The sequence below is a fragment of the Melanaphis sacchari genome, unplaced genomic scaffold (assembly GCF_002803265.2).
Source record: "Melanaphis sacchari strain LSU unplaced genomic scaffold, SCAv2.0 Contig0_pilon_pilon, whole genome shotgun sequence".
Classification (NCBI taxonomy): Eukaryota; Metazoa; Arthropoda; class Insecta; order Hemiptera; family Aphididae; genus Melanaphis; species Melanaphis sacchari.
In genome coordinates this window covers 200,397-227,969 of record NW_020270366.1, presented here as the reverse complement: position 1 = coordinate 227,969, position 27,573 = coordinate 200,397, and the positions used below count along the sequence as shown (strand labels likewise).

General features: G+C 23.4%; 2 protein-coding genes across 2 annotated transcripts in view; one reads left to right on the top strand and one right to left on the bottom strand.

The window, feature by feature from the left end:
* Window positions 1-5,479: 5,479 nt before the first annotated feature.
* On the bottom strand, window positions 5,480-11,956 carry LOC112596427 (keratin, type II cytoskeletal 2 epidermal-like). Its single transcript, XM_025342101.1, has 3 exons — window positions 11,874-11,956; window positions 9,756-10,107; window positions 5,480-5,739 (listed from the first exon to the last, which is right to left on the bottom strand). Exons 1-3 carry the CDS (start codon window positions 11,895-11,897, stop codon window positions 5,672-5,674), a joined length of 444 nt encoding a protein of 147 aa, XP_025197886.1. The 5' UTR covers window positions 11,898-11,956; the 3' UTR covers window positions 5,480-5,671.
* Window positions 11,957-13,048: 1,092 nt separating this feature from the next.
* LOC112604329 (tachykinin-like peptides receptor 99D) overlaps window positions 13,049-27,573 on the top strand; it is a 52,457-nt gene continuing 37,932 nt past the window's right edge. The window contains exons 1-2 of the mRNA XM_025353309.1: window positions 13,049-13,265; window positions 17,518-18,311. Of these exons, the coding sequence (XP_025209094.1) occupies window positions 17,982-18,311 (330 nt within the window). The 5' untranslated portion in view covers window positions 13,049-13,265; window positions 17,518-17,981. The remainder of the gene's footprint in view (window positions 13,266-17,517; window positions 18,312-27,573) is intronic.

Genomic DNA, 27,573 nt, shown 5'->3' with positions numbered 1-27,573 from the left:
AGGAATTTAATTACACCTTTACTGTGTTTTGTCATTTTATTATGAATTTGATTTCCAAGTAAATATTAATGTTAATTCAGATACCTACATCATAAACTCTGATTCAAAATTTAGTTAATTAAATTTATTGTGTATAAGTACTATTAGTTATAACATGTAGGTAGTACTTGAAAAAATATATTTTACTTATTTTATTAAAAAATAAATAAATAGTAACACTTAATCCGGCGTAATATAGGTACATACTGTAAGTTTTAAAAACGTGGCGTGTGTCTGAGAGTCGATTGTACGTGAAGATCTAAGTTCACTAATTTGGCCAGTGTCTCATAAACTTTATTTAGATACACGAATAGGTGTGTAATACTTCAGAATAACATACTTCGAATCAGTGACATTTTTCAACTATGTCTGAATGCTATCCACACTAAATTGGTAATCATAGTTTTAATTATTTCAATGAAATTGGAAACGCATTAGGTTTCATATATATTTTATTTTTTTATTGAATCTACTGCAATTATCAGTATTTTAGCTGATACGTTTTATAAGTAATAAAACATTTGGGAAAAAATTATTATTATTTATTAGTGTAATCAAGAATAATAATTATGATTTTATAAATTATTTATTTCAATGATCTAATTTTTTTTTATAAAAATTATGTATATATATATATATATAAGAGATATATTTATAATGGTTAGAAAAATGTATTAGTTTATAATTAATTTTTAGTGCGAATAAGTATAAGAAATAGATATCCATATGATTTATTTTTAAATCTGGTGATTAGTTTATAAAATTAAAAATTAAATAATTAATAATACATTAAAAAAGCATCATTATTTCATACATTTTTAACTAGTTATGGATTTTAAAAATTGTATACACTAGTACACAATTCGCAAATATATCATGCGTCTTGTCTATTATCGTCAAATAAGAAGAATAATCATGGAACGAATAAGTTAATAAGACCTCTTCAATAAGCATTATAAATTATGATATAATGTTATTTATTATTTTTAAATTTATACATTTTAAATAATAATATTTTAAACTCTATTTATTCAGGATTTATTTGTGCAAATAGTGTATAATAATTATTTCTCAGGTTCAATATGTGCATAAAAAATTTAAATTTTATAAAGTAGGTACATTTTTTCATTTTAAACTGCACTTTAATATTTTCTTAAATAGTTTAATATTCTAATTACAAAAATAGGTACAGTTGTAGATTTTATAAATACAAATAAAATATTAGTAAGATAATACTATATAATGACATAAAATAATAAATTAAACTATTGTGATTATATTTAATTTATCTTTTTTGTGATATGGCGTCAAGGTTAACCACTTTGAAAAAAAGATAAGTTTGTTCACGCTTTTTAGCATACCTAATGGACACAGCAGCTCAAACTATATTATTATATAGTAATATGATGGTAAATTAAAACTTATAAGAAAACAATAATAAGATTTGCATAACTTACTAAACTTGGAATATTATTTGAAATGGATTAAAATGTATTTTTCATTGTTTATTTAAATGCAAATAAATACTTAGTAACTAAATCATGAATCATTAACCAATATATTATCATGTTAATATATATTTTTATTTTTTAAATTAACATTATATTATTATGCTGTTTAATAATTAAAAATTAAAAGTAGATAAAATATGGTCCTATGATTTACTAATGATATCATAATAATATTCATATTAATATTATTGATTTGATATAATTATTTCTTAAATTGTATACAGGGTGATCTGTTTAATGTAAGACACTTCAAAAAGTTTTAAGTTTTTTTTTTTTTTTTTTTTTTTAAAAGTCGAAATTTAACAAAATATTTAAATACTTATTATTCTTAAAAATTTAATATTTTCATACCATGATAAACATGTATTAACTTTGGGTTTTTAAATATTCATAACAATATTTAATATCATTAAATTATAAAATTATTTTAACCCCATTCAATAGCTTTTAAGGTTTAACTTAGTCAAAACACGTTTATAAGAGAAACTTTTTGTTCGTATTTAAATTTGTCTGTATTATCTAAAGGTTTATCATTCAAATTGTTATTTCAGAATAATCAGACAATTATAAATTTACTATACTACACAAAACATATAAACTAGTTGTGGGTGGATGCGGTCTTGTTACACTAAACATTTAAAAATATTACCTTTTTCGTAAATATAATATTATTACTAATTTATTTATAGATTCACCTTAATACAAACTATAATGTTCTGTGTATTCTATAACAAACTGACTAGAATGTATTATCATAGTGATAATATTTTGTTTAAAGTAATAAAATGATGAGTGATAATTTTCATATGAATTTTTAAAACTGTTGGTTAATATTATATTCAAAAATGTTAATAGCTTACGAGCTGCTTAAAAAAATTAAATATTAAAAAAAATCTATCTGGAGCTCTAGATTATTATACATGTTCTTAATCATTTCTACTAAGATAGTTATTTTTTTTAAAACTTTCAAATAAATTAAACCAAATTATCTTCAAAAAAATAAGAACAAAATGTATGAGTGTCATAATATCGAACCATAGGTTTGTTGGAAAGTTTATAATAAACCATTAGACTTCAGCCATTCAGTAAAGATTACAAACACTTCCAAAATTGCGGTTATTATGATTCACCTGTGCATTATTAAAGAATATTGCTTTATCCGTCCATAAAATTTTTAATAATAATTTAACATCTTATAATTTAAGAATTATATTAACAACAAATTTGAGACATATTTTAAAATCAATTATTTACAATTTATGTATAGGAGTATCCATATATATTTTGCATGACACTTATTTTGTTTAACTATGCGCTGAACAGTAGTATAGTAGTATATGGTATACCTAATTTATTTACAATTTTATATTTAAAAAATGTCTTAGAAATCATTTTGACATAAAATTTGGTGTGAATATATTTTTTTTTATTATTATTATTATTAAAAAAAAAAAAAAACATTTACAGCCTATGACTATCTATCCATATATATATATATATATATACTCGTATATAGATAAAAGAGAATAATAAATTTAACTACTTTAACAAGATAATTATAAATAAAAATATACTAACATAAGTATATAAAAGGTATTTATCTAAATATTTAACTAATATTACTAACAATAATTAATAATTATAGGACAAATAATAATAATAATAATAATAAAAAAACACGAGATATCAATAGACATTTTAAGAATATATTATGGATATAATTTAACTAATGATGCGGTCGTATGAATATCCTACTCAAAATGATATACGTGGAAAACTATGCAAAAATAATTGTTTTATTCTTTATTCATTATTCTAATTTATTAACATATTCTGTGTAAAAACAGTATTACAAAATAATAATCATTTTATGTTAGTACAATTATAATTGATTTACTGTTAAAAGAATTAGACAATTCAAGATTTATTATTTTATTTTCACATTTCAAAAAAGGTTTTAATAAAATAAATAAAATATACTTTCAAAAGCCTATCATTATAGTTTAAATTTATCACACAAATAATATTTTAAAATTTAATAAAAATTGTAAGACCTAAAACTGCAAGTAAGATTAGTAACAACAATGTCAAGGGCTCTAGAGTTTTTACAATATGACTAAAACATTTTATTTAATTTCAATTATAAAAGATTAACAAAATAAATATGAAATATGTGATGTTTTAATTGGAGTATTTTATGCCAAAGGTTATGAATATGTGAAATGAAGTGGATCAATTACTTTAGTATTACAATAAATATATACATTACACGAACTAATTTGATTATTATTTTTTGACTGGAAAGAACGTAGATAATATTTAACTTCTTGTCTTAAAAACAAAAAATACTAAAGCCCCTCCAAAAAATATTTAACTTATTAAACATCTTAACAGATTTTTAAAAAATGAACATTTTTACCATGAAAATCCATAAAAAAAAATAAAAATAAATCTATTAATTTTTGAAATTTTATAAAAAAGTTAATTATATTTTCAATCCCAAAAATAACAGCTAATATATATAATAAGGGATAATTTTTTTTTTAAATAAAAAAAAAAATTGGAAAATATTAACTATTAACACTTTTTTGAGTGTCTTACGTTAAATAGTTTACTGTGCATAATAATTATTTTTATTTTCATAATTAAAAATCTGCCAATATATGATACGTACTTGATAACTAGAGCTGAGTTTTTTATGCACTCTTTATTATTTTTCAAAGCATAATTTTATAGTAAAATAAACATTTGATGTCGTTTTAAATTAGAATAAAACATTGTTATTTTGTATTTTTTTTTAAAAATATACATTTTTAAGAATTTTTTTGTTTTTAAAGCATGTACCACTTATCTATTTTAAAAATTTTTATTTTATTAGTTAATATTTATAAAAATAACTATGAAATGTTTTTACCTAATCGAATATTATTATTTTTCAATCATATTTTTCGTGTGAATTCATAAGATGTAAAAACTGATTAAATAAGAACAATTTATTTATAATATTAAAGGTCCATGTACAAAACTTAAAATGGTGCAGTTTTATAAAAAAAACTTTTACATTAAAAAAAAAAAAAAAAAGAATAAGAATATTATTTGTTTTAGTGCATTATTTTGAATTTTTAAGATACAAAAGTAATTTTTTCAAGGTATTTTACATTCCTAGACCTAGTAATAACATTAATTTTCTTTATTAAAATAAGTTAAAGAAATATTAGAAAAACCATTTAAGTAACGGAACTTCAGCGTGAATTTATGTGGTAATAATGGTATTTACTATACAGTATATCTATATGAATTTAAGAAGTAGGATAGTAAATAATGTGTTTTACTTTTAAGATGAATTTTTAAACAATAATCTGTAATAAACTGGTATTGATATTTGATATAATCATCTATATATAATGATTTATGATATATTATATTAAATACAATTCTAGTTATTTTAACTTTTTTTTAACTTCAGTTTATCCATAAAATATAGAAAAATTGAACTGAAACAAATATATATTAAATTAAATTGATATAAGCTACAAAATTTTTGATAATATTTTAATAAAATAAAATATTTATTTATATTAAATTAAACTAATTGAATAGTGTAATTGTATAACATAATTTACTTTCAATTATTAAAAAAACGTATTTATATTGTTGAGCCAATATAAAATTAAAAAGCTAAATAAATAAGTTTACTAGAATCTGGTAGATTTTTAAATACTAAAAGTAAAAAATTTATATTATCAAATAAAGAACAAAACTAAATATTAAAATATCTGTTATATATATCTATTAAATTATTACTTTTAATATTATTTGTACCCAAAATAATTAACACATTTATTTATTTTTTTAAGTTTTGAGTGATTTATTTTGATAATACTATTATTTCGATAAAAAAAAAAAAAAAAAAAAAAATCATTACAACACTATAGTATTAAGATCGCTTACAACATTAATGCAATATTTATTTTAACCATTATTGTATTAGGTACACACATGTTATCTATAATATTTCACAGTAAATATTCTTAAATTTAACAAGACATATTTTAATTATTATAATGTTTCATAATAATAATTAAATGTAATAATTATAATTTTGTGAGTTTTTAAACGTCTTAATAATATTTGTCCCAGCCACTTGAATCCACGCCATGATTATTATTTCCGGATCCTCTATTTCCTTCTAAAATAAATAGATATTATCAGTATTAATAATTTCAATATTTTTACAAAAAAAGTGAATTATCGTACAATCGATTATAAATTATAATAGGCAATGTCTTATCTACATTATGAAAACAGTTTTATACTTAAATATTAAAGTTGATAACTAAAAATTTAAAACTAGTCATTAAAATATATTAACGATTTATAAACAAGTATAGGTACATACATCATATATATAATTTCATATCGTATTTAGAAATATTATAGTATATGTCAACGAGTTTACTCTGTCACCTTAGGGCTTAGGATATAAATTTAAGCAAAGTATCAAAAAGTTGTTAAAAGTTTCTATGCTTTCCGTACTTTCGTACTGATTTTAACATGTACTGTATCAAGTCGTTTATTTTTATTTACATAAAGTAGACAATAAAAAATTCTGAAAATAGCATAATAAATTTAGCAAATTTCAGTTAGTAATATTTCAATACTACCTTTATAGTTATGGAATAATATTTTGGTGTTCATTAGCAGTTTAACTTTGCAAAGATTAAAAAAAAAAATGCTTATTAGTAAATATATAACATGTTTTTTGCAGCTTATGTTAATAAAATCAAAATATATAAATATATTTATTATTATTTTACTTAAATAATATATTCTAAGCCTTTTATTCAATGATATTTTTTAAAAACTAATTTTGTAAAAATGAATGTATTTAAGGATATAGCTTTAAAATAGCTTGTGAGTGTTAATTGATGAAATATTAATACATTATACTATATGTGTTCAAGTATAAAAAGTTTGAATCTAACTAAGATGAAAAATATATAAATATAAAAATAATATGACACACGCAAAAGTTGACTATATATAATGGTCACATATTATACTACAATAAAACGGTTATTTGGATGTGTATTAATGTTATTTTTTAACGTAGACAATTTTTAATTTAACTTTAATTTATTGGCGAACATTAATTTTAATGCCTACTTATATGCCATGAAAGGCCTACTATTTCTGAACTTCAAATTTTTATTTTGAATGAATTATATTTATTAAATTTTAAAAATAAACAAAGGTTAAATTATAGTCATTTTTTAGTAAAGTACTGAAATTTATAGATAACTCACATTAATGAAAAATTATGGTGGATAAAATTTCTAAGAGTCTATCATCAAAAAAAGTTCACAATATTAAAGACGTACCTGCCCGTAAAAATACATTTTACCATAATACACTTTATTTATATTACAACAAAAATAATACATTTAAACTTATAGTAGTTTACGTTTGTTAAAAATGATTGCTTTATATTTGGAAAACAAGAATAGGTAATAATATTATGATAAAACTATAAAAATATTGAAAACAAAATCTTTTTTATAATGACAGTCAAATAAATGTGTTAATATTTGATTGTATAAGATGATTTTATTTATTATTTTCCACATGTAGATAAGTTATATGTGTTTTTTTTATTTTATAAGTAATTACTGTTTTTAAATAGATAGAGTATATTAAGTATTATCCGTTTAAGGATATAGTTTAAAATTTTTGACAAACTAGGATACTGGATTAAGCCATGTTCCTAAAATTTTATATTGTTAGTTCGCCACTTAGATATTAAGTAATATATTACAAATCATTATTACTTTATAAATTTATTTAAACTGTTTTATTCGTTTAAATTTCAAAATATGGCTCAGAATAAGCATGCGGCTATCAGCAAATTATTTTGTTAATTAAATATTTTTAGCACTAAAATTCATGGTTAAAATAATAAGCAATATTTTTTACATGGTTATTTATTGATGAGAAATTTAACGGTTATTAATGTATGTAATGTAATAGTAACTATACTAAAAGATATATTGAGTAAACAATATACCTATTGTTAAATGTAGAAAAAAATTAAATGTCATACCTAATACTATGTATTTGTACTACGAGTAAACAAGTTTTTCTAAGTTTGAAATATTTCACTAATTTTCACGAAGCGCACGAACGCTAAAACTAACATACTTTGTACAAATGAAGTCAGTTTTGACTGCATTCATGACTGGGTTCGTATACACAAATGAATGCAGTCTTGACTGTAATCATGATTGCGTTCGCATATACAAACGAACGCTTTCATGTAAGAGTTATTTTCTGAACACCTTAATTCCACTCAGTGCCATATAATATACAATTAATTCTTCCGACATATCGTCTTTTGTACGAGGACATCTTAGTTCACCCTCCATCCAGCAAGTGTCTCTCAAAACTTTATGCGTTCCCGAATACAGGGAAAAATACTTATTATGGAAGCATAACACTTGTCACTTGAATCCTTGAATCCGACAACATTTTTCAACCTTTCTGCAATCCTTTCACGTTAAATTTTCAGTATTAATTTTAATTATTTCAATAGAATTTGTACCTACCACATTCACTTTTGGTCTTTATTTTTTTTTTTTTTTAATTGCATCTATCGCAAGTTTTAGTTTTAGCTGAGATCCATATTATTTTATAGACAATTTAGGAAACAATTATTCTCCAAGAGTGTAATCAAGATAAATAATTTAGATCTATTAAATATTTATAGATTTTTGCCTTGATAATTCTAAAATATGCCTAGAATATAAATGTCAAAATTAACATTTAGTTTAACATATTTTAAAAACTTGTGATCGGTTGAAAAATTAACTTATTATATTTTATAATATTCATTTAAGCTTATTTTTTTCTAAATGTATTTTTTTTTTTTTTTTTTTTTTTTTTTTTTTTTTTTTTGATCTATTATAGTACATTTATTATAAACTATGAAGTTATACTAAAAACTTGTGTGTATTGCCCGGAAAATTATTATGCTTGTCCAATGTCGTGAAGTGAGAAGCATAGTTGTTTGAAAAATGAAAGTCAACAAAAATATCCTTTACATTAATGGCATTGACTAAGGATAATAAAAACCTCAAATATTTTAAACAAATTCGTATAAATGCACGGTTTTTATGTTATGTTTACAATAATTTATTTCCTGTGGTTAATGTTTTTTAATGTAATTTGTCTTTTAGTTATTGGATATATTTATTTTTTTTTTATATTAATGTTTGCAGTTATTCATAATATATACTATTTTAATTAATTATTAATAATATTTTGCAAATAACTAATATCTTTTAGGATTACAGTTAGACGTATAACGTCAATGTGTCCTATATAATTATCAACTAAAACTAAAGAACGGAAAATTAAAAGGTCTATAATATTTATGATCTGTAAATTTTTTCATTCGGAATGTGACATGAAATAAAACGCAATGCTTTGTAGAATTTAATCAAAACATAATATATGCGTGTTTCACAGTTGTAGCTATCAATCAAAACCGAATATTGTGCAATCGTGCTCAATGATAGTTCATAAAAATGTAGTCATTATTTTTTCTTCCTATATAAAACTATATTATGTAAATTTGTTACCTATCTTAAAAACTCAAATCTAATTTAAAAGTCAAACTAAACTCTTCACTTAGGTTCAAAAATGAAAACTATTAAAGCAGTGACCAAATCCTGTACAAACAAATTCGTTCCCGTCCATCAAACTATCCAAATCCTATAAGAAAAGTCGTTTTTTATTCAAATTCTACCCCAGATAATCCTCTCCATAGACTTATAACAAAGTAATACAAATACTTAAATCTTCATACTCATAAATAAAGAAAAAATATATAACAAAATAAATCAAATAAAAATTATATCTTTACTATCTAATTTTATTTTTTATAGTGTCAAAATTTGGTGGTTGATTTCCTTTTTGTTCAATATAATATTTCATAACAATAAAATTAACTTCATACATTATACCCATATATTAGTAAATAATTATTTACATACATATTATATACTATAATATTTAAATAAAATAATTAGGTATGACGATATCATATGTATATTATGCATATTTTATAAGTTATGATAGGATTATCGATGACTACAAAGTCTCTTTTAGCTGTTTACCCAACGGAAATAAGGTGTAAGACATACTCACTTTTTTTATACATCAAAAAGTGTACAGTAGCTCCGGGAATCGTGTAATCATAACCATACCGGTCTGGTTCGTTGAAAATGTTTGACTGGTAGGCCTCGGCTCCTTGCTGTTGACCGTTGTAACCAGCCGACTGCCACCGTTGTTGTCCACCAAACGCCGAAGCTCGCCCAAAATTGCCTTCGCCGAATCCTGCGCCACCACTATATCCACGTTGTTGGCCCACATTGCCACCAAACCCTGGCTGCTGATGGTAGTTTGCACCAGCCCCTGGGTTCGACCACTGCATGTTGTTGCCGTTGTAAGGATACGCTAGGACGTGACCGCATACAAACGTTATGCACAGCAACGCCAACTACGACATTAATTCATATAATTTATTATAGAGAGTTAGGTGGAATGAGAAAAATTATACGCACATCGTGTAAATAATATAGTAAGATATATATATATATATACAATTATGGTTACAAGGCAGCCATATAAAACTACGAGAGAGATATAAAGTACATACATTTAAAACATCCCAAATATAATGTGTTTATTTTATAATAAAATGGAGTTTTAGCTACGATTGTCACTGCAGAATGTGATTAGTTAATATTATGTGAAGCTGTTCAGAGATTAGGACTTTTCAAAAAGATCTGTGTATAAGGGGTATTAGCACATCCACTCTGGTTCGCATAAGTCAATGCTTTATGTATCTTTGCTCGTTTACGTTAAGTAAAAACACAGTAATATGATTAATTATATTTTCTAAAATATCACGTTACTACATTTGTACAATCGTGTAATTATACTTTTATACTTTTGTCAAATTACCTTTTTTTAGTAATAAACTCGTTAGTATACGACCTCTGTGATCCAATCGAAGTTGCTTAGAACTCAACATTTGTATTTTCTTGTAAATACATCAATAATAATAGATTTTAAGAGTTAAATACGTATAAAGTATAATTGTATATTATCTATTTTATAATAATAAATATATTATTATGTTTTTTCATTGACTTAATATTTTTAAGATACATTCTTAAAATATTATAATTTTGTTTAATACATAATTCTACAAATAGCTGATATAATAATAAGTTTAATGAATAAGACTTTTGTTATAGTTTTAAATAATTTTATCTTAAATGCGTGAGAATGATAATGATTATAATAAATAATAATATTTAATTAATTCTCATGTAATTTTAATATAATATTTTAACGTATATAATAAGTAGTTTGAAATTAACTTTTATTGAATGTTTATTCCATATAAAGTTATATCTATATATTTTTACTCAGATAATTTTTATCCCACCGATAAATGCACGCATAGAACCAATGTATAAAAATTATTCGTTGAGTTAATGTGCTGGTTTTCGTTTAAACTTACTATAAAAATATTTTGCGGGTCTATAAGAAAAATAATGATATTATTAAAGACAGATTTTTCTCTTAGTTATTTAAAAATAAAAAAAGCTATTTTAGGGATAGTATTATAATGTTTGTTGTAATAGTATACAAGAAATAATGTCAACAGTAAAAATAAACTCTTACCAATGAAATACTAGGAAGTAAAATAACATTTTTTGTATTTATATCATCAATACTTTCATGGTTTGTGATTTTTTATTCCAAATTGTTAGAAATAATAAACTAAATGGTATGTATAAGTATAATAAGAAAGCACCATTAAAATAAATCAATATTCTTCACGTTATTTTTCAAATTTTTTATCACAATAATGTGTATTTAAAAAAAAAAAAAAACATAATCGATGGTAAATTAAAGAAAAATAAAATTTAAGATTCGGCTTCATTGTTACTCTAAAAATCAATGATAACGGCATTTTGATTTAACTTTTATATATTAATAGTACTTAACTGTGAATTAATTTATGACTAAAAATTAAAAATCTAAAAACTATGTTAACTTGATTGTCCGTGTGTTTGACGTTTGTTGACGATGCGAAATATAATAATATATAGCTGTTATAACAATTTATAATAAGTGCGTTGAAAAATCAAAACGAAAAATTTAAAAAATAATTAAAGCTACAGCGAACTAATACATTTTTATACTTATACCTATAAATTATTAAAACAAGAAACAAACGTTTGGACTTACCGAACGGTATACGGCGGTAATCATTTTGTCTTCTTCGGCGGATAAACTGAGAAAATCGACTACTACTGTGTTTATCGGACAATAACGAACTTAAGTCTCATTCAAGATTATAAGCGTTTATATACACAGAAAGACGATATTTTCGAAAAAATTTGACCTTGGCCATCAACCAAGTCGTGCACGTCAAGTCGTACATTATTGTACGTATCTCGCGTGTCTTCGTACGTCGGATGAACGGACAATAAAAAATACGTCTAATATCGCTATTGGTGTTTAATTATTGTTATTATTGTTGTGATTGTTATTATTAGACGCGATGTACCACACAATTATATTTGTCAAAAACGTACACATCGTCGTCACCTTGGTTTGCCACCTTCGCTGGTATCCACCGTCGTGACTTGTCAGACCACCATTTGCGAATCAGATGCCTTTTATGACGTTATATAATAACGATTTTACTGCCATTAAATGAAAACGAGAAAAATCCATCATCTCAAGTTGGTATTTTCCGGGTTTAAAAAGCGTTCTGCGGTTTAATAGCCGGTATAGGTACCCTTAAAATTATCTTAAAAGATAAATAAATAATCACGACTTATGTTTAGGGAAGCCGGAGGCTGTTGTATTTAAATTTAAAACCGATGTTAAATCGTTAAATTCCGTAAATTATCCAGCAAAAATCTATGCGGAGTTCGGTGCTCCCAAAATCAGTGTTTAGAGATAATTTGTGGTTATTGCTCTTGCGCTTAAGCTATATTATTACATCAATTATTGTATACCGCACGCTCACGTATTCCGAATTCCGAAGCATTTCTTGGTTTTCTCTGAGGCTATTGTAAAACTATTTAAATGTCATCGGTAAAACGTAAACTTTGTTTAGATATTTGATTATGCGCCGCGTAAAACCTTTTCGAAGAGTTTTTCGAAAAAAATTAAATCACACTAAGATATAACCGCAATAGCCGTATTTTGTCAGCATCGTTGAAAATATATCAACTGAAAATCAAAATGTCCATAAACTTAACGAAAACTTTCCACTAAAATCGCCCGCACGATAATACCGTGTCGCTGGCAAGTCTGCCAGAGCGGCGTCTCGTGCTTACGCCGCCAAACGTCGAACGCGCCGCAACGGCAGGCGCGAGCACGTTCAGTATACCCGGAAAAGCGTGCTGTGCGGTCCCTTCTGAAAAATTAATTCCGTCGATCTCGGTCAGATCGTTTACCAAGAAACGGTATATTTATGTTTTCGTACTATTTCACATCCGATGAAATTTGTTCGTAAATGATTTTTGGGATTTTTATGCTATCAAAATTGTTTCTATAAAAAAAAAAAAAATAAATAATAATAATAAAAAAAAAAAACATTACTTAAAAAAAAAAAACACATATTTTGTAAGTATATCTAAATACAAATTTATGTTCTCTTTTTTCTTCCATCTTCAAACAGTGTGTAAGTTATTCGGTAATTGACAGTAAAGTTTTCTTCGCGTATCTGCTATATTTATGTGTAGATATATAATTTTTATTATCATAACATATTTGTTAAGCATATAAAATCGTAACTATTTTTAAGTTGTATGTTTTGTTTTTGAATTTAAAATTCCGAAACAGTTATTACGCCAATGTTGAGTAAAAATTAACTACTAAGTCATGTTTCATCACCATAATATTATTATTTTTAATCTTTATTCAACTGTTAAATTTCTTATTAGAAAATGAACAAATAACAAAAATTAGTCTTGGACACTTCCCAGTGCGTAAAAGTCAACATTTTATCATAATTGTTTATTTTTTATATCATTTCAAATAGCTCATAAAAAATATAATTTAGCTTAACACAATAAAAAGTACTTTCACTTTATTTAAAATTATTTTATATGATCTATTCTTAATATAGACAAAAGGAAAGGAAATAAAATATGATCAAGGATGTTTTAATATTTATTATTAATTTGATGGTTTTAAGAGATGATCATTTAAATAATATGATGATATTTATTCATTCAATTATATTTTTAAGTACGAGTATGTCATTGATATTAAACAAAAAAATAGATTACATGTTAAAAATAGTAGCTGTCTACACGTTTTAAATTGTATTAGATTTAAATTAAATAATCGCAACAATTATTTAATTCACGTTAAAATCACGTTTACATTTAAAAAAAAAAATATCTATTGGTGAATATAAATAATATATTATAATCTATAGGTAAATAAATAATTTAAAAACGTACCTACATAATATAAGAATAAATAATTATTTTGATTCTAGATATTTTAAATTTTAAATAATTCCTTTACTTGTAGCAATGTGAATTTTTTATCAACATTTATATACTGGAGATATTTCTATCAGCTTTTTTCTTTGATAGTTTTTGGAATCATTATTCTATAAGGAATATTTTTGAATCGTACAATTTAAAACTTATAAATACCTAAAAATTCATATACTTAATTTTCATATAATATATATTTAGGTACTTGGTTAGAATAAACATAACTATATACATTATATTATGAAGATATACAATTTTTTTAAAATTAAAATTAAACAATTAAAATATAAACAATATAATAGTACCAAAAGCGATTTAGAGGATTGAAATTGAAAAAGTATTCAAAAGTGTCAAAAGTGTCAAAAAAAAAAAATGTATAGGTATGTACTAACAATTTAAATAATTTATATTTACTTATAAATATTACAGAAAAAGTAAAAATATTTAAAAAATATCTCAACGACTTATGAATGCCTTAAAAATATCTAAATCTTTCCCTTTTACCAATTGTATTTAACAAATACTCTAGGACATTATACAATATAATTCAGTCAAATAATGAATGATAACTGTATGTCAAAAACATAAATGATAAAAACTTTTTTTTTGTTTTGTCTGTATTTAATACTTAAAAGTTAGAACCAATGTTATAATTTTTAATTGTTAATAAAAATTAAAAGTTATATAAAATAGGAAACAATAAAGTATTATCAAAACAGTAAATAAATATAATTTTTTAAATGTATGCATATTATAGACATATATCGAGAATTGAACAAAATGTTTTGATCGACATTTACATTGGTATTGTTTGTAATACATATTATTAAAGAGTCATAACTTACTAACCCTTATTTACCTGTCAAAAAAAACTATAACACCGCTTGCCGATACCATTTTCGAGTTCTTGTATAATTTCCAAAATTAAAAAAATGTGGATACAATTTGAGTGGCCCTTTTTTATACTTAAAACAAGAGTCACCTACTAATATTTTTGAAGGGCCACATTGAGAAATTTGAAAATTTCCGGGGGCCATTAAAATGCAAAGAAAATATTTTTGAAATATTATATTTAATATAATAACTAAATTAATAATATAATATATTATAATGCAAAAGTATTATGGTTACCTAGTGGGGTTAGTATTAATAAACAAAAATATAAAATACAAATTAATAATAATTGTAATATTAATAGAAAATTGGATTAAAATTAGTGGGAAAAATGGCAAGTCTTGCTCTCAATTAGCTGCTTGAAATTATTGGTGTATAATTCGTGCACGCTATCTTCATTACAATAAAAACTGCTTGGCAACTAATATAATATCTGCTTCTACAGGTAAAAATCAACGTATTTTTATTATTGGTTTTTACTTTTTTTCCTTGTCTGCGGACCGAATTCGGCCGGCCGTGGCTGGTCGCCATTTAATGACCGTTGACATAAACGAAAAAAACCTTCATCCACACTTCTTAAATAATACAACAATAAGACGTGATTCGACTGCGATAGACTTTTAAAATAAATGTTGTGAAACTGTATGAAACCAAATAGATACATTTAAATTTTTTTGATAAACAAAATTTGTATTTATATTTATTATTTTGACAATTTTGACTATATTTTATTATATTTATCATAATATATTATTCATAACACGACTTGTTTATGTTTTAAACATTTTTATTTGAACATTACACCTCATAACAATTTGTGCGCATATTTTTGATATGATTTGATATGACGTTATACGTATATTATTATTAGATACCAAAAAATGTGTAAATCTCATCGAACTTAATAACATTTTTAATATATCTAATTTGTCAAAACTTCCTTATATTATGTACACTTTATCAGTATATTTACAATATAAACTGTCCACATTTTGTAACGTATATTTTTATCCAACCGTAAAAAGTATCTTCGTATTAAATTTTTAGAAATGGACTGTACAAAGTGACTGTATACTGTTTGTGTGTGACGAAAATAGGAATATAACTACCTCAATTTTGTTTGTTTGTGTTACTTGTTTGACGATATTAATAATATATTTTAGTTTTAACTCCGCATCAAATATAATATTATACTAGCTATAGCCCATAAATAAAAAAATGTTTTTCATAATAACGAAATGTTTTAGTGGTTTTTGAATTTAGTCTCAGGGCAGCATCCAGAGAGCTAGTCCTTAGTTCCCTTCTTTGTGTACTAATGACATTAAGTTATTATGTGTTTGATAGTTAGAGTTACTCAACAGGTTTAGTTACTAGAACTTCTTTCGCATTAAATGCTCATGATAAATAAACTAAATTATCATACACGTAAAATTTAAAAAAAATACCCGATTTGTATCTAATCTCATTTTTGAGTACAACACAAAATATACGAGTTTATTAATAGCTTAAATACCTGTACGTTTTCAAATAATATTTTGGTGTGATCTAAATAATATTGAAAATAAATGTAATTATATCATTAATAAATATAATAATACTTGAATTTATTGCAGTAATACAGATGCGTCCAGTATGAGCCCAAATAGATTACTCTCGCAAAAACCTAGAGCTCTGCAGAGTATAGTATATGAATCACTACATTAGAAAACTGTGTTATTTTGGTATTCTCGATTTTTCAATCCATTTAATATTGATTGTTTTTTCAATTCTGAATTTCGAAATTCGTGTATTGTATTTTTAATTTTCTTTACACATTTTAATTTTTTTTTTTTTTTTTCGTACCTAAATTAAATTTATGTATTGATTATTGGTGTTATGAGTTTTATAAAATAAAATTATTTTCATAAAATATGACATGTAAAAATAATGTAGGTTGTAGAAATATGAAATAATTCAATTATCATAAATAAAAATTTAATAATCTTCAAATTATTTATATCAATAATTTTATATATTTTCGTAATAAAATAAGAACAAAATTATACCTAATATATTTTTTATTAATTTATACACCACTGAATATAGTTTTAGAATTGAGTGCGCATAATATGAAAAATGGAAATATTTATTTTAGTATCCTAGACGGACAAAAAAATTGTAGATACATAAAAAGTAACGTTTGATGACTTTTGAAAGAAGGAGAAATAAAAAACTTTTTATTACTATTATACCTACCTACAATTTAATGACGTAAAATATCTAGTAATAAATAATACTATTTGTTTATTAATTTCAAACAAACAAAATAACATGTACATTTTATAACGATGAATAGATGTTTTAATCATGATAACAGGAAGCTAAAAAACAATTGTGAAAAAAATATTCGCAGATCACTGAATAATAATAGTAATAATGATGTATTTGTCTTAAACAATATTATAACATATTTTATCATTATCTGTCAATAGGTTAGATACGATACGATCGTCGAACGCCTAATATATTTATTGCCAGTCTGCTGTCGCCACCGTCGTCGCAGTGTCGAGTGTTTTTAAGATTACAACAGTTCTGGTGTGTGTGGATACGTTACTATAATTTGTGTACGATTAATAATAATATATCTAATCGATACTGTGGCCGATCGTCGTTTTAGCAACATATACTTGTCATTTACTCGTTCTCAAACAACTTAATGTCCGTTATTCACGAGCGCGTCAAATCTTAAATAAATTGTTTTAAACATTTTTGTGCGTGTCTTTCCGGTCGTTGTCAACGGTGAGTTTTGATCTACTTCCACCGTCGTATCGGTCGAGTCCGCGAGGCGCCATGACAAGACGGCAACGCCGCAAAGCCCGCGACCAATAGCGGGCATCATAACTGTTGACATCCCGATGTTGCCACATTTCGGCCGAAGTCGCCGTCGCCAAGTGCAATGGCCGCCACCGAAATCGCAACCAAGATCGCGGTAAATTTCACTGAAAATCTCACGGCAAATATCACGGAAAATTCCACTGTAAATATCACAGGCAACGACACGTTGCTACACGACCAAACGAGCTCCGATCTTTATAAGGTGCCTGCCCTATTGGTTGTCGTTCTATCTGTGCTTTATGGTTCAATATCAGTGATAGCTGTGGCCGGAAACGGGCTGGTGATATGGGCCATCGTCACCAGCAAACGGATGCGATCCGTCACCAATCACTATTTGGCAAATTTGGCGTTCGCCGACATACTCATCGCACTCTTCGCCATACCATTTGAGGTAAGTGCAGTCCTTTATAAACACTATGCCTAATTCCTATAATATATTATGTTATTATAATTCTGTTTTTCGGTACATCCTATGAATAATATTAGGTTCCAGTGGTGTAGTTATGGGGGAGATAATATTGGGGATTGATCCCCTTAAGATACTTTTTTTTTTTTTTAATGTTTAATTTATTGACTTATACTTGATATAAGATTATACAATTATCCATATTATATAATAATCACGGATTTAATATGCAATGTAAGAGTATGGTTATAAGACCCCCATTTTATGTTTATCCGATAAATTATATATCTTTCCCCAAAGAATAAAATCATAACTACTCCACTGGTTAGTTAAGATATTTTACAACTTTTATTTAACTTCAAACAAGCATAAAAGTCAAAAATTTATCTATGCAGTTAAATTTGTGTACTCATAGTATCGTCCAATAATTATACAATTTTTATCACAACTCATAAACAATGTTGAATATCCTATATAGATAATTATTGGATTCAGATATTAGCCATTAGTCAACAACAATCCTAATCATACATCGAACAAAAATAAAGAGATTCTTTTAAAAATCACAACTATATAGTATTGGATTTAATTTAAAATTAATTTAAATTAAATTTATCTACTACCGACTATATAGGTAATTTGTTTTTGAAGTTATTCGTTAGTATTGTATTATGTTTAATCCCAAAGAAGGTCATTTCCATTATTTTATACAATTATCAAATTAACTGCAAATAATTATCAGTTTTAAAAGTTGTTGTGTAAGAAGTATACACTATACACCCACTTCAACGATATCATAACTTTTCTATGTAGATGCAAATGAACTATAAAATATGTTAAGTTTGAAAATTAAAGATGCGTATAGATATTATTTTGATTTTATTAAGTTTCTTTAAAATATAAAATAATATAACATAAAATTATCAATTCACATGATGTTGTAATTTCATTGATCTATAATAATATTTTAAAGTGTACTCATTAAATGTCTGATAATTATTTTTTGTACATGTTTTATTAGATTTAGATAAATAATTTTTATTTATGTATTAAACTATAATTTTATTAAAATTAAAAAGAAGGATTTTATGCTTTTTTTAATTGTATTATTAAAATAGTTATTTTTATTTTATTCGATTATTTAGTTTATAAAATCAATGCATATTTTAATTTTTTTTTTTTTTAATATTTTGAATTATTTTCTACACATTTTGTTTTTCTACACATAATATATACTTTCTTATACATAACTGATATTGATTTTTTTGGGAAGAGGAGTATTATTATGAGTAATTGACAAAAAGTTTGTGTTAATTATAAAACATAATTTGATCATGAGGTATAATTCCTTTCTCATTTTTATTTTTCTTGGTTAAATTCAAAATTTATTTACACATTTTTATCATAAAATTATGCTGTTACTTAATATTATGAAAAACAAAAATTGTAATAATATCTTATATAAGAATTTTCAATACTTAAATATATACATATAAATATATATAAAATTAAAACTACAAATATTCATTTATTATTATTTAATATGCATAATCAGGTGTAAATACTACCAAACTAAAATAAATAAGCACATTTTAATAATAAAAAAAATTGTAATTATACTAATTTTACATTTTGAAAATTATGAATTTAATTTCAACTTTATTAAAGTATACTTAAATAGAATTATATAAATTAATTATTCAAAACATTTTATATTATAATTTGTTTGCATTATAAAAACATTATTTTTAATTTCTCTTAATCCATTTTTATTTATAATAACTTGAAGAAATCGAAAAATTCAATAGACTTTTATATTTTGTACAACGTATCCAATTCCACGAAGAAATATTGTTACATGGCAAAAATAATCTTGCACAGTAAAATATATAAAAATTCAATATAATAATATAATAGATAATCACTTCCAATTGTCAATCAAATAAAACGAAAAATATTAAAAATAACTGATCACAATAATAACATTTTATTGTAATCTAAAACTTCGTAATTTTAGACTTTGTTTTTATTCAAACAGAAAATGAGAAAGCAAATTTCAAAGAAAAAAGCTAACATTTAAAACAAAAACAATTATAAATTATTACTTTTTAAATAGGTAAATAAAAAATAAAAATTAATTGATTTGGCAAAAAAATATCACTTAATTAATATCCCTCAAAAATCGACAAGAATTAAAAGGTCACCGACAAAGCATACTTCATTAATGTGATGTAAAATTTTACTTAATTTTACTGTAATTAATAAAAAAATCTTGTATTATCAATTTCTTCTAACTTGCATAAACTTAGACTTATTAGAGACCACTAGACTAGAGTTTTGTAGTATGTATATAGGTTTATAACTAAAAGAATACAACTGAAATTTATAGTCCAAAGTTTGATGGTATTGGATATTTTTACAATAAAAGTTTTAGGTTTTTTAATTCATGTGTTAATATTTTAATAAAAATGAATTGATTTATTTTTTTCATGAATGTTGAAAAAGTAGTATTTATCATTTTTCATCTTTAATTATATAACTATAAACAATGTTTATCAGAATTTTTTCTTTCAACAACAGATCCTCTGCGAGTTTCAAATTGCATTTTATAATGTTCAATTAACTATCATTTTATTTGCTTATTTAATTATATTGCAAACGAAGCAAAACAATTGCATTTTGCCAAAAAAATAGCTAAATTTTAATCTTAATAGTATTGTCAAGCGTTTTTAACTTTTTTTCGCGATTGAATGCAATAGTTTTTTTTTTTTTTTTTTAAGTATATGACAATTGATTCTCTATGTTTTAGTCGTGGAAGTTAGCATTAAAATATTTAATAATTTTGACTTTTATACGAAAAAAAAAATGTAAGATGACTGTTTAAAGCAAACTTGATATTAAAACAATCTATGTTGAACGAAATTTATCCAAGAAATATCATATATACGTATTATAGAGATTAAAATTGACTATATTTTTTCTCAAAGAATTTAAATAAAATTTGAGAAAAATACCAAGGACTAAGGAGTAAAATCGTCTTAAGATATTAAATTCAGACAATATTTATCTTGAGTACTAGTGTTGGACATATCAGCTATATAATTAGAAACATGCTTATAATATTGCAATAGTATTTTGTGAAGTGCATTTAAAATAACGTATAAGATTCTATGCTTTAAATTTTAATTAATGAATCGTGATGATCAGAAATCCGTATTATTATTCCCATAGTATGATGGTATAGGTACTCGGTATATTAATGATGCATATTGATAATAATTGACTCTTATCGGTGAAATTGTATATATATATATATATATATATATATATATATATATTGTTTATATAATACATTTTCATAAGCTTCTCTAAAATAGTTATTATCTACACATAATTTACACAATTAAATATAAAGAAATATTGATCTCTTGTTCTAAATTTAATTGAACTTTTTATAATAAATTAAACAATTATTCTGAATTGTGAAAAATAACATTTAAATATATCAATAATACTAAGCTCAGGCAATAAAAATATTACAATTAAAAATTCAAGAATTAAAAAATTTTTAAATTACACATAAATAAATAAGTCTAAAAAACATATATATCATAAAAATAAATAAATATTTATCATATTACTGTCAACTTTTTACTTACTTAAAAAATTATTGTAACTTTTGTTTTTTACAGTAAATTTTTAAATTTATCATATTTATTAATTTATAAGTTTATAACATATTCAAATAACAAACCATAGATCAAATATTTAATTTTTAAAATATATTGAACCATCTCATACTAAACAATTATTTAAAAAAAATTAAAGAAGCATTTTAATTATTATTTATTATCTTACAATTCTTATATATTTTTGAAGTTATTTTGATTTTTCTTTAAATCAATTAATACTGTTTTTTTAAGCAGTTATAATAAGGTTTAATTTAAACTTAATATTTAAATAGGAACACGTCATACAATATCGACATAGATAGCTGGTACTTAAACATAAATACATAATGGATACATGATATTAAGTGTGTACCTGAATACTCTATTTTTGTATTTTCAAAGCTGGTTTTAATATCATTAAATGATGACAATCGTTTTAATAAATTGGAAATATTTGAAAAGTTATTTGTAAATCAAATTATGAATAAAAAGTAGTAGTGTATGTTTAAATAAAATACAAATTATGTTCAAAACGGATAAAATCCTATGTCAAAAAGTCAATTTAACACTCTGGAAACTATAACACCAAGTAAGTTTACTTACATAGTACACATATATGTACCATAATGTATAAATGTATTATTTAGTACACTAAGTCGGTGTTTCTCTCGTTTATAAAATACCTGCAATAAAATAATAATACATGGAAACGTTGTTATATAAACATGCTAAGATCTCATTTTAATACCTTATCATTATAATATACATGAACTTATTATTTTTAAATAATTCAACAGTTAATTTACATTTTCTATACGTTTTATTTTGAAAGCAATCGATTTTTTACCCTACTTAAAATCTAAAAATTACAGTCCCAAATTAAGATCAGAATAAAAAAAAAGATTTTGTTGGCAGTGTCTCAATTTTATTAATTGTTCGTCGGTCGGAAGCATCAAGCATACAATATGTAGAACACGAAGCATGATAACTATTTGTAGGTAATAATATTATACTCTGTTTACACGTTGAACAGAAGCGATATTACAGACAATATATGCTTAGAAATTATAATACACGGATAATAATAAAATAAATTTATATTAACAAACAGATTACAGATTATTGTTGTAAATACGTGTTGTTCGCTAACGATAAACTTAAAAATAATAATATGTTGAATAACATAATATTAAATTATATTCATCACATCTAAAATAGTTACCGTAACCAGCATAACCGTACGAAATGAATTAGTTTCATTCACAAATTGGTGTCAAAAATATCAAACTATAAAAGTAGTATAATGTTTCTATAACTTTTCAACAAATATTGATGAATTATCCTACAGATTGGCGTGTAATAAATTGATACATGCGCATGTTCAGCCACATATTACACACATGTTATTGTATAATATACGTGAAAATTCCAATGTGGATTATGGAACTACTTTTAAGTCCTTTTACATAGATTTATATAACTATAAAGACTATTTTATGTAGTTTTGAATGAAAAAATAAAATAATAATAATAAATTTATATAAGTGTGTTATACACTTATACTACCCGTGAATAACGTGTGCTTGTATTATATAATATTTTGCAACAAACATTTAAAGCTCTCGCAAACTCAATGAAAAATAAACAACTATGTAGGTATACGTGAAAGAATAATAACAATGCAAATTTTAATAATATGAATACATTTACAATAGTCTTAATTCAATGATAAGAATTAAAAAAATATTTAAAACTTTATAGATAGATATAAAATATTCAGTGGAAGTAACTGAATTTCGTCTTAGGAGAAAAAATATACATAATAATGTAGCTTAAGATTAAATTTCAAAAATGATATTTACGACCAGATTTTTATTCCGCCGGAAATTATGTTTGGTGTATGGTCACTTTGCATTTGTATAAAGAAAAAAATAGCAAAAATCTTAACATAAACAGATAATTTATTTTTATAACTGAGAGTCGACTGTTTATTAAAAATTATAATAGTTATTGAGTAATACATAAAATATTAAGAAATTTATTTTATTTTAATTAGACATCTAAATAATACAATTTTTATAAAAGTTATATAAATGTACTTTAGTATTTAAAATAAAGTTTGTTTGTTATAACCTAACTCATTTAATAATTTTAAAATATGTATCATATCAAAGAAAATGTTGCTAAAAATATATTGTTTTAATATATTACATTACTTTATCAATCATAAATATTTATTCTCGAAATGGTTAAGAGTTTTAATACCTATACATAACATAAAATAAAGTATATCATCATTTGCAGTTATTATTATAATAATTATTTTAAATACCGTTAATAAAATCACTACTGAATATTTACCGGTAATCTTCTAAGGCTCTAGGCACTCATTAATTACTGAATGATAATTATAAACACACTGTAATGTATGGAATTATTTTATTTAAATATTGTTCCTTTGATGTATCATACACAATAATAATTGTTTAAAAAAAAAAAATATCACTTATTAAAAGAAAAAAAAAAAATTTAACTATAAACAATATGGAGGTAATTCGGAAAAAAAACAAGTTATAAAATTGTATAACGAGAAGCAGTAGTATCATGAAAAATCTGTATACTTAAAAATAAACTTACTTTTGAACTCTAAAAATGTAATAATATTTGTTTATAATTATTTTTTTTACTTGTAAATTATTATGTTTTAAACGAACGTAATAACTTAATGACAAATCAATTTTAATTTTTCTAAAAGATTAAAACAAATTACCTAAGTATGAAATCATTACATTTTAAAACAGTAATATTATCATGGGCGGTACTTGAGTGATATTGTTACCTAGACCACTATCTACTGACTTTATTTATGTTCATATTCTTGTAATATTTATATTACAAATAGCTTAGTTTTTTACTAAGTTTTGATTCTAAGTCAATGATATTTATTTCAAATTAAAATAATACAATATGATATTTTACTTAATATTTACTCATTTTAGCTTAAAATACTTCGATTTGCTTATTTCTTAGTACTTAAGGTCATGAAATATTACATTATGTTATTTCATTAAAGGTACCTACTACTTGAATTATAGAAACGTATAATTTCAAACATATTACATTTTATATTAAAACCGTTTATCAGTGATGAGTTACATAAATTTAATTAAATTTAACGTCTACGATCGTGCTTTATAATTTGGTGATAAACCATATAAGTCCAGGGTCGTCATGATTTTCATTTTTTTAAATAGTAGGTTAGGCATATTTAAACTAAATAACTAATACATGGACAATGACCGCTAGTTAAGTGTTAAAATCACTAATGACTAGTTATATTTAATTATCGGTGTTATTTATTCATTATAGTAGACCTTAAATTTAGTCATGTACTTGAATCTAACTTCATCTATAGACTATAGTAAAGAATTAATTAATGTTATTCAAGTTTTATGGATAATTTATAAAACGAAGAATTACTCAGTATCTATAATGGGTGAGTCGTTTAAGTACGTTTTATAAATACACTCTCTCTATGTAATAGCAAATATATTATACTGTAAACAATTCATATAATATCCTGATACGTTATATGTACCAGAACACTGTTAGTATGTTTATACAATGTATTCAAACATTATTATATGAGTACCTAATACTACGATTATAATAATAAATTAAAGTATATTTAAATAATCTTAATTACTTACTTATAATATTTTTAACTTTAACTGTTAATTGTTATAGACCTCTTTAATAGAACTGTACACATATCTTTTTTATTTTTATTATAATTATTACTAATCTTACTTATTGCTAGTGTCCGTAATTAATTATATATAATATATGCTTATCGATATATAGGCAACTTATACTAATAAGCAAGATACTTACGGTTCATTATAATGTTTACATGTATGGCTATATCGTAACAAAAATTATATCAAAGTTATATCAAAAGTTATTTTATCAAATCATTATATTACAAACACATATTAAAATAGCTGACCAAACTTCATACGGTGTTAAATGTTATATTGAGTCTATTTATAAATAATATTTTCTCTTGAATATTTTAACTTAAGTTCAGTAGAGCATAAATAATATTTCAAAAGTACAAGGCAGTCACTCAATTCTCATTATACAGCGATCGCCAAGAGATTAGACAGTACCCACTACTCAGCTCCGTAAAAGGTTTATAAAATTGGTACAAATTTCGTATTATACGAATAGTGTTTTATAATAGAAATTAATTCTAAACGTTTACTAATTTAATTAAGACGTTAATGCTCATTGTTATTATTATTATTATTATTATTATACGTTTTATATTGCTAAAGTTGAACTATATGAGAAATACATGATACATATCAGTAAATGTTTCCAAGTTATAGTTAATAAAAATCCTAGAAGATTCTACCCATATCAGCATCAAACTAAACTAAACACATTTCAATAAAAAACAAATACTATGTTTTCAGAATTAACATATATTTATTGAAACAATAAATCTGTAGCATTTCTGTAGAGTGGGTTAGTAACTTCCCTATCTAGACACTACTAAATTATTAATTCAATTCATAATTATTGTGTTCTGTAAAATACTATATATGTATCTTATGTTAACAACATCTGATCTTCGATTTCCAACGTGTATCTATATTTTATATTTCACATCTTTACTTTGAGTATATACTTATTAAAAATTTGATGGAAAAAACCAATCAGTAAGTAATAATAATATTGACTATTGTTTATCAGTTAATTAATCAATCACATTAAGGGAATTCATGAGTACAGCGGCGTAATTGTAAATGCAATAATGGTTGAGTATAAAAAAAAACCCATTTAAAGCAAACCAGATGGAATCTTCTCTCTTCAATACTCTCAGAACTCAGTAAATACTATCTATGACTAACCACATGTTATAAAAATGGTGATTTGTATAAAATAATATTATTAAAATAAATAATATATTTAGCTAATTTTTCTTAAAATATTAAATGATAAATAAAATATAACAGGTTATATATAATAAAATAATAATAAATACATTATTAGGTTTAGTATTTACTTTGGAAAAAATTGTATATCATATATTTTATAGATTATTTTGTATTAAAAATTGTATATTTTAAAATAAGAGTCAATACCTCAACAATTTTATAGATTAGCAAAATAAATTTATTAAGATAACAGACAGAAAAGCTCAAAATATTTTATGATAAACTTGAATGTAAATATTAAATTTTAAGTTCACATTTTAATTACCTACTTGAAAAAACCATCTCGTATTTTAATAGCTATATAATATATAAAATTATTTAATAGTTAAATATATTTAACAAATAAATAAACAGATATAAAAAATGGGTCTAATGAACTCTTTTTTTCTAAGCTTACTATCATTGGAACTTCGAGGAAAATGGTTTGATTTAATACATTTTTAAAACATTAATAATTTACCGCCTTTGAAAAACGATTCTGAACAAAGATCAGTTAATACCAAAGTCGCTAATCTTCCGTATACTTTTCTTTATGGTGATTAGTTTTTTTTTTTTTTTTGTGCTTAAAAA